The sequence below is a fragment of the Lemur catta genome, chromosome 4, assembly GCF_020740605.2.
Source record: "Lemur catta isolate mLemCat1 chromosome 4, mLemCat1.pri, whole genome shotgun sequence".
NCBI lineage: Eukaryota > Metazoa > Chordata > Mammalia > Primates > Lemuridae > Lemur > Lemur catta.
The window spans coordinates 5,310,681-5,326,866 of record NC_059131.1 but is presented as its reverse complement, the minus strand read 5'-3'; the positions used below and the strand labels follow the sequence as shown (position 1 = coordinate 5,326,866).

Genomic DNA, 16,186 nt, shown 5'->3' with positions numbered 1-16,186 from the left:
GTATGAAGAACACCCATATACCCTGTATCCACATTCACCTGTGGGTAACATTTTAATCTTCATTTGCTTTGTCATTTGCACTCACATTGCCTCCTGTGCACTCATTCTCTCTCTCAGGTATTTTATATACCTGTCTCCATCTACCTGTTTCCCCCCCACACACACACACAAATGCTCACATGTTTTTCTAAACCATGTGAGTGTAAATTACATATGGCATATCATTTGCCACTAAATACATGAGTGTTGCCAAATTTATGTTCTGAGTGAAGGTAAAATGTAAACATATTTGAAGCAACTAGAGAAAGACAAAATATGATGGCTCCAACAATGAGCCAGTTAAGTTTTATCAGTATCAGGCTAAATCTTTGTTTTCTAGGTGGTAGAAAACTTCTTAGTCTAAAACTACTGTTGTTGCTGATAGAAAATTGCTTAACCTTTTAAAACTTTCATTATAATTTTCAGCATTTTGAATCTCATAGGAAATTTTCAAAAATTTATATTTTTAATATCTACTGGAGGTATAAAGAGGTGATGTTAATAACTTCATTTGCCATTAAAGCAACCCATTAGTTTAGACCTTGGCCCTTGGTGGGCTTGCTGTTCATGAATGGGTGGGATTCAGGGTAAGTCTGAGATGCTTTTTTTTCTTTTTCTTTTTTTGGTGAAATAAGCATGTATGTCTTATATACCTACTATTACAAAAAATATTTTGTAGCCAGTCTAAAGAGGAGAGAAAGATAGTATATAGTAAGTAGGCTTTGAGAATTCATAAGGAATTGATTTAAAATAATTAAATATAATTAGATGATTTGGAATGAAAAACTATAGGAAGACAGTTTGATCAACATATTGAAAAACCAGATATTGGCATATATGAGAATAATTTAGATGACTCTGTTTCTAATTAACCATGGTTGAGTTCTTTGATGCTATTGCTTGTCATTTGAATAATAAAAAGTTTTATTTACAGCTGACAAAAAGCAGCAGTATATAATTGATATTCATTTATTTTATTAAGAAATCTGATTTGGTAAAAACAATCAGAAAATAGTATTTTTAACGCTAGTAGTAAAATTTATTTTTTTAATCCATAAAAAGCCTCATTTATTTTTATAGCAATTTGATGATACATCTGCTTGCTTTATTCAGTTGAAAAAGAAAATGTTGGTTCTTGGTGTTTGGTAAAATTGCTTTGTTAAATTATTTTCTAAATTGTTCAACTTTTAACAAATGACATTTGATACTAACACTGGAAAGCAATTTCAGCTAATTAAGTAGATCCCTCTATAAACCATTGGAACATTAAGATGACATACTGTTCATTCAAGATTATTTTAATTGGTACAATTATTGTAATTTTCTTGCAATTATGTGTTGAGCTAAAAGCTTTTGTCTAGATCATTTGAGGGTTTTTTTTGTTAACATACATTTAGTAAGAAGAAAGGGAATAAAATAAAAACTGTAGGGAAAGATTTTCTGTCTACTTTTTCTTACAGAATTTTAGACAACCATTGAAATACAGTATTGTAGTGTAAAACTTTATTTCTGGTATTTTAAGCATTTTAAGCCATGATAGAGATTTTTAAAAGATCAACTTAAGTAGTTTTCATGAAGATGACGTTTTAAATTTCTGTTTTGATACTGCTGAAGTAACCTTGAGATAATATGGTCAGAAAAATTTTGTTATAAGAATAGCAACATACTTTATTTTGGTATGCTATTTTGATTTTTTAGAAACAATTGAATAGGTTCTGAGGGAGCTTCAGAATGGTAGCCTTTTTCCATTTCATTGAAATAGCTATTTGCTGAACAGACACTATGGACATCTAATTTATGGCCTTTATAGACCTACCTGGTATCTTTAAATTATTGAAGTAATGGTATTTTTGCCTATTACTTGGTTGTTTCAGTGCAGTTTGGCCTGAGATAGGGAACTCTATTGATCTAAGGGGAGCATATTTTGAGAATCTCATGCTGGGAAGGGGACGGGAATGAACCTGGGTAGAGAAATAAGGGTAAATGAAAAATGCAGAGTGTAGTTGGCTATCCCACAGTAAAGATGAAACGAGGGATGGAGCTGGCCATTGGGGTACCTGCCGATAGTGCAACTACTCCAGATGCAGAGGCAGGAGGATTGCTTGAGGCCACGAGTTCGAGGCTGTAGTGTGCTGTAGTCACAACTGTCAATAACCACTGCACTCCAACCTGGCAACATAGCAGGACCTTGTCTCTGAGAAATATGAAACAAGTGATAGAAAATGGCCCATAGTGGCACCTACAAGAGAGCCAGGAGAGAAAAAAAAAACCTTCATCTACAGTTCTGTTGCAGGGTACTGAAAGAAAATGAATTAGTTTTTCTAAACATATGCAAGAATTTATAGGACAGCTTTCCCTGCATGTCTTTCCTGTTACAATAGTTTCTTGTTTTTTAGGGCCATTTTATTCTTTATTTTCATATAAAAAGATGGATTTATAGCCCACTTTTTGGATCATTTCTTAAATTGCCTTCTTTCCCTGTGCTTGCCAGCTACATGGTCTGCCCCGCTGGTGTTTGAAGCCCTGGTTGTGAGTGGATGAAGAGCGATTTGTGTAGCATTGAGGACTGCTAGGTATAGGAAGGTGTCATAGACAGGAAAACAACCGAGTTGCTTTTAGGATAATGTTGAATTTGAGTTATGGAGAGTATAAAGTAGAAATGATGGTCTTTGCATATCAGATTGGGCTCTAAGGATAAAGGGAAATAATTGATCAAAATCCATATGCAGCTCCCAGTGTCAGCCTGTCGCTCCAGCCCCTTCTCCCTCTTACTTTCCACTGTTCCTTGTGCGCTTCTCTCACCCTCCTCCCTCTCTCCTGCCTCATCCTTCCGGTCCATCTTAAATGCCGCTGCCTCAGGAAGACTAACATAAGCAGGCACCTCCCGTTCTTCAAGACTTCATTAGATGAGTCCTTTATTTACTGGTATGTTCTTTCATAGCACGTGCCATAAGTACCCTCTTGTAAGTATTTGCATTGCTGTTTTCTTAATATTTTCTTCCGAATGAGACTGTAAGCTCCATGAACCATAACTAACTACCTTCAACATTGCTGAATTCCTTGCATCCAGACAAGTGCTTAGTATTTAGGAAGTAGTGGGTATGTCTGAAAGAATAAAGAAATCAGAGAATGACATTTGGGTTGAGGAAAGCATGTATTGGGGAAAGAGGGTAGCTGAGAAGCCTCACTTTATCTTAAAAAGAATCCTGTCCATCTAGACCACTTCTTTCTTTGGTTCTAAATATGGGTAAAATGTGTCTTTTATTATTATGCTAGTATTTCCCTGGGCCAGGCACATAGTAGGGCCTCAGTACACATAGACTGAATGGTGACTTCATATTTCACCTACCACTTAGTGGTTTCTGCCTTTTGTCAGGTGGTGCTAAAATCACAGTGTTTTTGAAGGCATTACCTGTAACTTTGCATTCAGCTGCATTTCTAAGGTTTCTTACATTTACAGTCCATTTACGAATGTCCTGGTCTGGTAGAGTTGCTTCTTATTTGGCAACTTCTAGACAGGTCCCTCCCACTTCAGTCTCTTCTTACCGACTGTTGCTAGTAAGTATTGTTTTGAATGGCTGTGTGACTTAGATGACTCCGTTTTTGTTATGGTAAACATTTTGATTGTGTTACATTTATTAAACATTTATCGAGTATATTATGTGGTAGCACAGTCTCATAAAAGTACTAGATAATATATTACCTGACCTTCAGTATGTGTCACATATTGGATTAAGCATTTTACCTAGATTATTACATTTAATACAGTTTGAGTATCCCTAATCTGAAAGTCTGAAATCTGAAACGCACCCAAATCTGAAACTTTTTCAGTACTGACATGACGCTCAAAGGAAATGCTCATTAGAGCATTTTAGATTTCCGATTTTTGGATTAGGTATGCCAAGCCAGTACTGTAAATATTCCCAAATTTGAGAAACTCCAAAATCTGAAACATTTCTGGTCCCAAGCATTTCAGATAAGGGATATTCAGCCTTTCCTTGTAACCTAGGAGGCAGAGAACGGGAGTTACCTAAGATTTCACAGCTTTAACTGTGGAGCTTCCCCAGGCCCATTTCTGGAAGCCAGCAGCCTGTCCTCTGTATCTGTGAGTGAGGCAGTGGGTCTGGCTATTAGAAATACAGAACTAAACTAATTTTTTAAATTTCTAGATATATTTTATTCAACTTTTCACTGATATACCCATAAATATTTAGAATAATTTATTGTGTTTCAGTGGTAATGTTACAGTAGGTAGAAATTTGTTTAAAGCATTGGATTTATCTTTTCTATTAAACAATGCAAACTTCTTACCAACTTATATAAAACTTCAAATAAATGGCTTTATTCACTTCTGTTTATGTTTAGTAACTGTAGTAGGTTTTGTATGGAAAGCTTAAAAAAAATTAGTTGTGATATTTAGCATTTTCACAGCTTGTGCATCTGTTTTTTTAAGCGTTTATACCATTTTTATGTCCACTGAGTGGTTATAATTTTTTTCTAGGTAGTTTTTTATTCCTTTCCTTTTCTTTCCTTTTTTTCTCCCCAATAGAAACAGGGTCTTGCTTTGTCACCCAGGATGAAGTGCAGTGGCATGATCATAGCTCACTGCAGTCTCAAACTCCTAGGCTCCAGCCATCCTCCCACTTCAGCCTCCCCAAGTAGCTGGGACTGCATGTTTCTCTAAAATACATGTTTTAATATGTAAAAAAAAATAGATATTTAACATGTAAAAAAGTATCATTAACTTTGCAGGTTTACAGTTTATATTATAATACAATAAGAGTATTTTGTATGTTTATACTTTTAAAACAAATCTGATTATTGAAGGATTCAGATTTATCAAAAAAATTAAATATACCTTTAGAGATCAGGTAGTTAACTTTTTTCCTGAAGTTAACTTTTTCAGTAAAGGTTTATAATTTCAGAATTTCAAATTAAAATATTTTTAAGACTTTTTAAAATACAAGAATAAACAAAAGTAACATCCAACAAAAATGCTGGCTAATTAAAATGCTAAGATAACTTGAGGTGCTGATGTCAAACTATGCTGCAAAAGTGGCTTCTGTTAGCATTTTTCAAGGAGTCCACAAGATGGGAGTATTTCACTAGAAACATCATTAGCACGTTTGGCCAGAAATAAGATGTCAGGCATTTTGCTTTCCCCTTTCTATAGCAGAAAAACAAGTGAAAAGTAGAGTTTAATGAAAGGTTGAATTTCTTTTTTTTTTTTTTTTAATGGCTTCACAGGACATTTGTCAACACTGAGAATCATGACCATAAGGAAATGAGTGGTTATCTAATCATATGGCAGAGTTTTTAAGTTTATTGTTATCATTTTCTCCTAAAGTTCTTTTAAATTAACTTTTGGGAAAAGAGTAGATATGAAAAAAAGAGTTTTAAAAATTGATCTGCTTACAAATTTGTATTTAGATTTAAAACTATTAAATCTTAAAAATTGTAGAACTTGGGTTCTATACTTATTAGACATTAAATCTTTTAAGATTGCTTATGTAATAAAGGCTTTGCTTTAATCTAAAATAATTCAGAGATTTATTTTGAATTCAGAGCCTCCATTCTGTATTCGTGTTATTCAGAATTTTATTACAGAACATTTGGTTCTATATATGATTAATGTGATATACGTTTAGATTTCTTGAAGGCAACAATCACAGAGACAATTCTTATCACTTGGTAGCAACTCCTGATATTATTACTGTTGCCTAAAACAGCCATGAAAATTTGATGTCATGTACTTTCATCTGAACATTTTTAAATATCATACCATAAACTTTTTTTTTTAAGAGACAAAGTCTCATTCTGTCACCCAGGGTGGAACTCCTGGGCTCAAGTGATCTTCTTGCCTCCCGAGTAGCTGGGACTACAGGAACTTGCCACTGTGCCCATCTAATTTTTAAAAATTTTTCGTGGAGGCAGAGTATTGCTGTGTTGCCCAGGCTGGTAACTCCTGGCCTCAAACTGTCCTTCTGCCTCAACCTCCCACAGCACTGGGATTATAGGTATGAGCCACCACACCCAGCCATAGTATGAACTCTTAATGCCAACAAACAGGCTTTGATTTTTAACGATATCATTTTCATTTTCATGTTTGTGTCAATTGTGAATTGTTTTGCCTCTTTTACCTCCTTAATGAAGTCTTCTCTCATTACCCTAGCTGAAGTTACCGTTTTGCCATCTGAATTGCTATTATCTAATCGCTTGCATGGTCATAACTGGGTAGGTATCATGCTGTTTTTCAGACTTTTACTTCCAGTGAAAACCTTTTTCCAAATGACATCTTATCCAAAATCCCAATAAATAAATCAAAATTAGTATAAATTAATTGATTTAAATTATAACATTTCCTAATAAATTCAATTAGAAAAATGAGCTATTCTGAAGAATATTAAAATTAAAGAGTTGTGGGCTGGGTGTGATGGCTTATGCCTGTAATCCTAGCACTTTTCAAGAGACTGGGGTGGGAGGATCATTTAAGGCCAGGAGTTTGAGACCAGCCTGAGCAACATAGCGAGACCCCATCTCCACAAAAAACAGAAAATTAGCTGGGCATGGTAGTGCCTGCCTGTAGTCCCAGATGCTGTGAAGGCTGAGGTGGGTAGATTGCTTGAGCCCAGGAGTTTGAGGCTGTAGTGAGCTATGACGGCACCACTGCACTCTAGCCTGGATGACAGAGTGAGACCCTGTCTCAAAAATGAAAAAAAAAAAATTGAAGAGTTGGGGATGACTGTTGCAATCTTATATCAGTTTAAACATTTACTTGTTTCTATAGTTAATTTTGGGAATATAACATCGAGAAAATCCTAAATCGTAAGTAGATGCAAAAGTTACCAATTTTTAAATTCTCTTTGCAATGGCAGGATGTTTACAATTAATCTGATCCATAAACGTAAAAGAAAATTAATTGAGAATATTGTTTCATAGGTGAATCACAAATAGTATCTTACAGGTGCTCACATTTCTTAAAATTATTTGAAGTGTTGGATGTTGCTTCTCTGACTAGGTCCTGTCACCTGGGTCATGTCGTGCAATTTTCTAACTGATTTTCATGCTCTTTGCTTAGGCACGTAGGCTGTAGTAGTATAATGGCTTGTGTAATTTTGTGAACAGAAAAGTGCTGACCTGGATTTTTAAAAAATGGTGAAGAAATTTAAATATGTGCATGAAGATGAAGGAAAAGCTTTATTTGAAAGTCTGCAAAAAACTGAAAGTAAACAAAAACCTAGGATGACATGTTAGTACAGGCTTATATGTTGATCTTCTTTAATGTGTAAACATGTAACAACATTCTTTTTATTATGTTTTGGAAGCAGGCTCTGGCTGGTTCCTGCTCTGCTGCCTATGTCCATGGGCCAATTGCTTACCTCTCTGAGCCTCAGTTTCCTCATTTTAAAAATTAAAATAATACCTCATGGGGTGTTGAGAGATGGAAATTAAATAAACTAGGTAAAGCATCTGGCTCAGAGAATGGCCCACTGTAGGTATTAAACAAATGTTAGCTCCTTTTTTATTTCCCTCTGTATTTTTCATAGCTTTTAAATTTGTATTTGCTTGTTAGAGTTGATGTAATATAACAAAAGGGATATCAAGCCCCTAAATGTACCCTACTGGGAACATTTGAAATAATAGGCACAAATGAAGGCAATGCCTCGTCAGTATTGTAGCTGAACCTGAGTGGATAACTCTTTGCTTTTGTATTTTACCCTCCCTGCTTTTTGTTTGTTTGTTTGTTTTGAGACAGGGTCTTGCTGTGTCACCTGGGCTAGAGTGCAGTGGTGTCATCTTAGCTCACTACAGCCTCAAACTCCTGGGCTCAAGCCATCCTCCCGATTTAGCCTCCCAGAGTGCTAGGATTATAGGCGTGAGCCACTGTGTCCGGTCCCTCCCTGCTTGTTGATCCTTTCTCATCCCTGTGGTTACTAAAATTGCAACCTTAAAGCCAAGTGGAATTAAGCTTTCAGGTGTCTCATTTTTACACCAAAAACCAAGGGAGCTCAGACATGGAAGGGAAATCTCTGATCTATGTAGGGCAAGGCTTTCCTTCATTGCTGTGAGAGCAAAGAGCATCTGCCTACACGGGGAGGAACCGGAAGCAGTTACAGGGCCACACCTGGAAATCAGCCTCAGGCCCTTTGAAACGAGGGAGCTGTAGTCTAGTGAGGTTAAATGCCTTGTCCCAAATCACCTACAGTTAACAAGTGACACAGCCTCTTAAATACATTTTATGTCTTTTAAAAAATTAATCTCATTGCTTTACAGTCAAAGACTGTACAATCTTCTAAGTTATCTGAGATCATCAAGTCTGGATTTAAGGGAAGGCACTGAAGTAAATAACTGTGCTCATTTGTCTCAAAATACAGCCAAGTTGCATTTTATGCAGGCACTGTATCCCGAGAATTACTGCCTTTATCAAAATTGCATTTAATGAAAAGCATCTAGCTTGTAAATATGTATTAAATTTATATAATAGCTTCAACAGGAGATTGTTTTCCCTCCAGACTTGGCTATAATAAGTTTCCTAGTCAATTGAACATACTGGCAAATTGAATCATCACTGTAAATTCACTAAGCCTTGTTTCTTTTTGAGTGTGGATGCTTTTATGTCAAAATAATGAAGTGCTTTATTTTAACCTATAAAGAATGGGATTTTTGTGGTCATAAAATTTTTCCTGTTATTATTTCTAGTCCTGATTAATTTTTCAGTTTCTGACCCTATTTTTTATTCATGCTCAAAACAAGAAGCAAGAGCAGCTGAGATGTAACTAAGATTGTGCCAGCAGCACTGGCTTACCACCCAGAAGAGTGGACATGACTTGGAGCAGAGGGGGCTGTGTTGCTCGAGGTGTTGGTGGATGGAGCGGAGCCTCTGCCGCCAGCGCCAGGTTCTTGTGCTACCCAGTTGAAGCCTAGCTGAGGCCTACTTGCAGATAGACAACTTGCGTGTATGATGACATTCTACCAAGTTTGAATACTGAACATTTTTTGTCCTTTAAATGACTTTCCTGTGGCTGGGCGAGGTGGCTTACACCTGTAATCTCAGCACTTAGGGAGGCTGAGACAGGAGGATTGCTTGAGTCCAGGAATTTGAGATTATAATGAGCGGCCGATTTCGCCACTGCACTCCAGCCTGGGGCGACAGAGCAAGACCCTGTCTCTAAAAATAAATAACATGCCTATGTGTTTCCTCCATTCACATAAAAAAGTAATCTTGGGGCCCTAATGTTTTGGCTAAATAGATCATCTTGGAAATATATACACTCAATGGGAAATAATTTTTTTAAAATGTAGAGTGTGCCCTTCTAGCAAGTAAAAAAATAACATTGTTTAGCTCTGTCAGTGGTTTCTGTGGCAACTTAGATAAGTACTTTCATGGTGTACATTATTTAACCCTAAATAGACCATCCTTAAACACATAAGTCAAATACATTAAATATTTGCAAATGTCTTGTTTAAAATCAGAACACACTTGAAAGTTTGTCATAATGATATATTTGGTATGCAGAGTATAGAAATGCTGTGTTGTTTCCTAGCTTATTTACTGAATAGATTGTCTGTAAAAATGTAAACATACCTTTGTAGGCTTTGGAAAGTATTAGTGAAAACACCTGGCACTGTTCACATTATTGTCTTGAGAATCTGCTCGGACCACTGCATGCACATAGATGCCTCTTTATTTTCTCTTCTAGCAAGTTCTTTTCTCCATTGAAAGTTGTTGTGCACTGAATGCAGTCTTCTGCATGTGGGAAGTTTCAGCTTTTGTTACTTTTATTACTTTAGCTGTGGCAAGGAAAGCGACTGTTTTCTGACCCCATAGGCTAATGTTCTTTCCAACATGATATGAAAGGTGACTCATGGAATAGTTATCAAAGTACTGCATATCGTCATAGGAATGATTAAAACTTATGGGATGCAGCAAAGGCAGTGCTCAGAGGAAAATTTATAGCTATATCTTCAGTTGTAATAGTTTAACTTTACACCTAAGTAACTAGAAAAGAAGAGCAAATTAAACTCAAAGCTAGCAGGAGGAAAGAAATAATAAAGATTAGAGTGGAGAGAAATAAAATAGAGAATAGAATAATAATAGAAGCAATAAGATTAGAAGTTTTTTATTTGAAAAGACCAACAAGTTGACTAGTCCAATGTGGAAGTCCAGGCTTGGAGCCGGAGCTGGAGACCACAGTGAGTGGAGGTGGCTTGAATAGGAGTTGCCGCCAGCCTAGGGCCTGCCTCTGAGGATTGGTGCAGGTACACAGCGCTAGATTGTGGGGAATTTTTCTCAAATATTTTTCCCAATATGTTTGGAACCTGGGAAATGAGGATTTTAATTTGGGGATTAGATGGGGTAGGAAAAAAAACACAATTTTGTATGGATTACAGGTTGGAGAAGTTGTAACCAATATTCCTACCATTGGATTTAATGTTGAGACAGAAACATACAAAAACCATACAAAATTCCAAGTCTGAGAATTAGAAGGACAGGGTTATACTGGAGATATTATTATTCAAACACAGGTTTATGTAGTAGACAATTATGACTGAGAGCGAATTGGCATTTCCAAATTGGAGTTTGTTGCCATGTTGAAGGAAAAGCCATTTTAGTGACATTTGCAAATAAGCAGAACATGGAGCTATTAATACTATCAACCTTGCATAAGTAAAAAGGATTTCAAGATAATATTCAGTTGATGCAGAAAAGGCATTTGACAGTATCCAATATACTTCATTATAAAAACACTCAGAAAACTAGAAAAAGAAGGGGACTTACTCAGCATGAAAAAGGGCATCTATGAAAGACCCACAGCTGTCATACTCAATGGTGAGACTAAAATCTTTCCCTCCTAAGGCAGGAATAAGACAAAGATGCCCCCTGCTATGGACTGAATGTTTGCGTCCCACCAAAATTTACATGTTGAAGCTCAAACCTCCATGTGGTGGTGTTTGGAGTTGGAGCCTTTGGTAGGTAATTAATTAGGTTTAGATGAGGTCATGAGGGCGGAGCCCTCATGATGGGATTATGCCCTTCTAAGAAGACATCAGAGAACTTCCTCCCTCTCTCTGTTGTTTCCTTGATATGAGGACACAACAAATCAAGGAGGGCCCTCACCAGAACCCAACTATCTGGCACCCTGATCTCTGACTTCCAGCCTCCAGAACTTCAAGATATAAATGTCTGCTGTTTAAGCCACCCAGTCTGTGGCATTCTGTAATAGCAGCCTGAGCTGACTAAGACACCCTTTTTCAGCACTGCTATTCAACATTGTACTAGAAGTTCTAGCCAGCGCAATTGGATAATAAAAAGAAATAAAAGGACCCACATTGGGAAGGAAGTGAACTATCTCTAATCGATGATGACATAATCCTGTATATAAAAAAATCCCAAAAACCCACAAGAAAGCTACTAGAGCTAGTAAACAAATCAATAAAGTTTGCAAGGTACAAATCAACACATAAAAATCAGTTGTGTTTCCATACATCTTCAATGACCAATCTGAAAGGGAATTAAGAAAGCAGTTCTATTTACAATAGCTTCTAAAAGAATAAAATACCTAGGAATAAATTTAACCAAGGAGGTTGAAGACTTGTATACTGAAAACTAAAAAACATTGCAAAAGAGATTAAAGAAGAGCTAAATAAATGGGAAGACATTCTGTGCTCATGGATAGAAAGACTGAATATTAGGATGTCAGTGCTACCCAAAGTGATATCCAGATTCAATACAATACCTGTCAAAATTCCAATAGTCTTTTTTTTTCCCCAGAAACAGCTGAATCTCAAATTCATATGAAATTGCAAAGTGCCTCAGCTAAATAAATGGGAAGACATTCTGTGCTCATGGATAGAAAGACTGAATATTAGGATGTCAGTACTACGCACAGTGATATACAGATTCAATACCTGTCAAAATTCCAATAGTCTTTTTTTTTTTCCAGAAACAGCTGATTCTCAAATTCATATGAAATTACAAAGTACCTCAAATAATCAAAACAGTCTTGGAAAAGAACGAAGTCGGAGGGTCATGCTTCTCAATTTCAAAATTTATTGCAAAGCTGCAGTAGTCAGAACAGGGTGGCACTGGCATAAGGACAGACATATAGACCAAAGGAATAGAATTGAGAGTCCAGAAATAAACCCGTATGTTCTATGACCAGTTGAGTTTTGACAAATGTGCCAGGTCCAGTTACTTGGGGAAAGAATAGTCACTTCAACAGATGGTGCTGGGACAACTAGATCTCCACATGCAAAAGAATGAAGTTAGACCCTACCTCACACGGTGTACAAAAATTAAGTCCAAGTAGATCAACCTAGTCTTTCCCAAGCACAAGGTTTTGTCAATATCAGAAAAGATAATTAAAGTGAAAATTATTTTATTTTAAAAGAATAGAATTCTTTAGGAAGAACACATTTTGTGTATATGTAGTTTATTCACTCTACAAATATTTACTGAACGACAGACAGCATTGTGACGTTTGTGTGAGATACAATGGTGAACAAAGCCAAACTTGTTCCCAGTTTTAATGGACTTTACAGTCTAGAGGGGGAGACAGACATTAAGAAAATAATTCCACTAATGAATATAGAATTTCGTTGTTATATGTGGCATGCAAGAAAGTATGTGTGCTGTGTGGGCTTGTAGTGGAGGAACTTGAGCTGGTCCCCGGGGAGGTTGCGCTGAGTACAAAGGATGGGTAGGAATTAACTGGGTGAAGATGGAAGGGGAGAGTGTAGCCAGCTCCTTGGGTGTCTAGGGTTTTTGATTGTTTTTCCAGAGATAGCAGTGGGAATAAAAATGGATTTTGTTTTATCTTTTGTTTCTGACCCTTTGGCTACACTGCTGAGTGGCTGTTTTAGTTTGTGTGTTCTGTGTGTCTCGCAGAAGCTCCAGTGTTCTGTGCATAGAGGGTATTTCATAACTGGTCATTCACTGGTAGAAGGTATTTGAGTCTACTTGAAATTATTTTAAGGTAATAAAATTTTAATGCATTTAAGAGTTTCCCCTGTTTAAATTTTTAAAGAAAATTTTTCTTAATTTTTAATCTCCTATTAAATAATGACATTATTAGGCAACTACTTTCAGAAAAAGTATGGTAAATAATGCCTTAATAAATATGCACTAAGAATCTGTTTATACTTTGATTTAAAACAGAAATCTTTTTTATGTAATTTAAAACCTCATTTTGAATGAAAGTGTTATGAATAGCTTATGTAATTTCTGCCAAGGAATTAATGTGGACTTTCTATAAACCACTGTCATTTATAATCAAAATGCTTTTAACTTACATTGATGTTGCATTAACAAGTACTGTTAGACTGGAAGCATAGACAGAAATTGCATTTAGGCTTACTAGGGGCTCACTGATGCCTGAGGCTTTATAAGCCTTTCTGTGGCCATTTAACTGCCGGCAACTTTAATTCACATGATTCATAATGCTGGAAATTTAAATTCATTCTTAATTGAAAAGTGAAGTTACTTAAATTCTTTAAATGCTAATCTTTGGAAAAATATCTGAAAAATAAAGGCACATATGATTTTGATGGACCACTGCCAAAAGATTATCATTTACATAAATATCTCTTTCAGCAGAAGAGTTTAATGTATTGAGCTCAAAAGGTTAGAATAGAGACTTCAATCTGGAAACCAGCAGTAGCCTGTCGGCTGTGAACAGCAGCATTGTTCGTCACGCTGAGAGCACTGCCCGCATTCAAGCTTAAGCAGAGCTGGCATTAAAATTCAGTTAATTTGTTTCATGTGACTTGTCAGCTGTGTGTTTTTATCTAAATCTTTCTATTCTTTCTTCCTGGTATTTTGTGGTAAACTCCTAAAATAGATGAACTACCTTTTTAACTGTTTAAGCTCTGATATTTTGGCTACTTCTGCAGATGATTTCATTTTAAATGTATTTAATAATCAGGTTGAATGCCATTTTAATTTATGAAAAGTAATCCCATTTCAGAAGACTTTTTCTGTTTCTTGTTTTGTGTGTGTGTGAGTTCATAAAAGGGACTTTCTGAAATTCATTAATTCAAAATTGCTATCCTTATTTTCTTACCAACACGCTATTCTGTTCTCGTTTGCTAATTTTGTTCTCTGGATTTTTTCTTATATGACTTTTAATATTTGACTACCAGCCAAGTATTGAGTCTGAGCAGTAAAGTGCTAGTCTCAAAGAAATAATATAACTGTTACTAATATTGGAGTTAAGATTCCCATTTTGCTTTTTGAAGGGCGCGAAAATCTTACTGCTCCTCTGAAACTGTACTCACTCAGTATAATCTAACAGTTAATGTTCTTGATTAATTGGGAAGTGAGTGTTTTGAAGTTATCTCCAGTCATTTGTAAACAGCTTTTTGAGGTATAACAGTAAACTGCCATATTTAAATTGTACAATTTCACAAGTTCGATGTATGTGTGCACTCATGAAATCATCACTACAGTTAGGAGAGTTTCCATCACTTCCGAAATTTTCTCCCTGTCTCCTTTTCCACCACATTCCTGACTTCACAGGAAACGCTGATCTGCTTTGTTACTTTAGATTGGTTTACATTTTCTAGTTTTATAGAAATAAAAATATACAACTGTGTGCTTTTTATTGGCTGAATTCTTTTACTCAACATAATTGATTATGAGATTCAGCCATGTTGTGTGTCTCAGTAGTTCATTCCTTTTTATTGCTGAGTAACGTTCCATTGTATTATAGACCACTGTTTATTTGTTTTTCCATCTGTTAGTGGACATTTAGGTTGTTTCTAGTTTTCTCATCTACCTCCTTGTCATTTAATTTCTCTTTCATATTTTCCATCCTTTTATATCTCTGTGATGCATTCTTGCTCACTGCCTGGCGAAGTAGGTTGAACCATACAGAATTGTCAATGTGTGATTGCTTTTAGCCTACAAAAATTGCAGTTTCATATAGTTCAACATAGTGGTATTTAATAAATATTTTTAATGAATATTACTTGTTTTTACATTTACAAACAAAATAATTTGTACGTATCTATACAAAATAGTTTACAATATTGTTCGAACTCAACTATGTAAAAAGTTCTGCATAATAAAAGGCTGACTGACACATTACATTAGCAGTTGTTGTGTCTTGATTGGTAAAAGTATGTTTTTTTCTGTCTGTTTTTCTGTATTTCTGTCTTACATATATGCTTGCATATGTATGCTTCTTTTTTAAAAAAGGAAAAATATGTGCTTTTTTCTAGTTTATATAATTTATTTAAAAGTGCCTCTTTATTTCTTTTTTTCTTTGCAAAGTGAAGAACCATGGTACTCTACTAGAAAATCGTGGGTTTCAGAACCAGTCACATTCTCTTTCCTAGCTTTGTGACTTTGGACAGGCTATTTGATCAGCCCACTGTCCTCATGTGTAAAGTGATAACTCGTTGAGTCCCCACCTGTCAGTGACACACCTGCTGTAGATGCCGCTTTCCTTCCTCTGTTTCCCCAGCCCATATCATGCCTTTGGCTAAAGGTAGTATAACTGACCTGCCTCACTCATTGTTACCTTTTTTTGTAACCATACCACTTTGGGGGGGTTTCTTTTTTTCTTTTTCTTTTTTTTAGATGAGAGCAAGATGTGTAATGTGTTGTTATATAAATAACAAATTTTAAGTTACATGCAGAATTTGTCTTTCTAATAGTGACATTAATGACCTTTTTCATTTATTTCTTGTTTGAAGAATATCAAAGAATATTCCAACAACTAAAGATGTTGAGCCACTGCTTGAAATCGATGGCGATATAAGAAATTTTGAAGTATTTCTGTCTTCAAGGACCCCAGTTCTTGTGGCTCGAGATGTAAAAATCTTTTTGCCATGCACTGTAAACCTAGATCCCAAATTACGGGAAATTATTGCAGGTGAGTATTAGTAGTAAATTTAATTTTTCTTCTTTAAAGTCCTCAAGTCCTCAAAATTTTTCTTATTTCTAACTTAGCTATGTAAGTTTCTCCTGCTCCATGAAAAAAACAGGAAGTATTGAACCCAGCTCTACATAGGAGAATTGATGATATTAAAATTAGGAGTCTTTTTTTTTTTTTTTTTTTGAGATAGATCTTGCTCTGTTTCCCAGGCTGGAGTGCAGTGGCGCAGTGACAGCTCACTGCATTCTCGAGCTCCTGAGCTTAAG

The 16,186-nt window shown here is 35.8% G+C and overlaps 1 protein-coding gene across 8 annotated transcripts in view; it reads left to right on the top strand.

Moving 5' to 3' along the window:
- KIDINS220 (kinase D interacting substrate 220) overlaps nucleotides 1-16,186 on the top strand; it is a 105,957-nt gene that overhangs the window by 62,552 nt on the left and 27,219 nt on the right. For all 8 annotated transcript variants that reach the window (XM_045549000.1, XM_045548999.1, XM_045548998.1 and 5 more), the window contains exon 23: nucleotides 15,739-15,917. In XM_045549000.1, coding sequence (XP_045404956.1) covers nucleotides 15,739-15,917 — 179 coding nt within the window. The remainder of the gene's footprint in view (nucleotides 1-15,738; nucleotides 15,918-16,186) is intronic.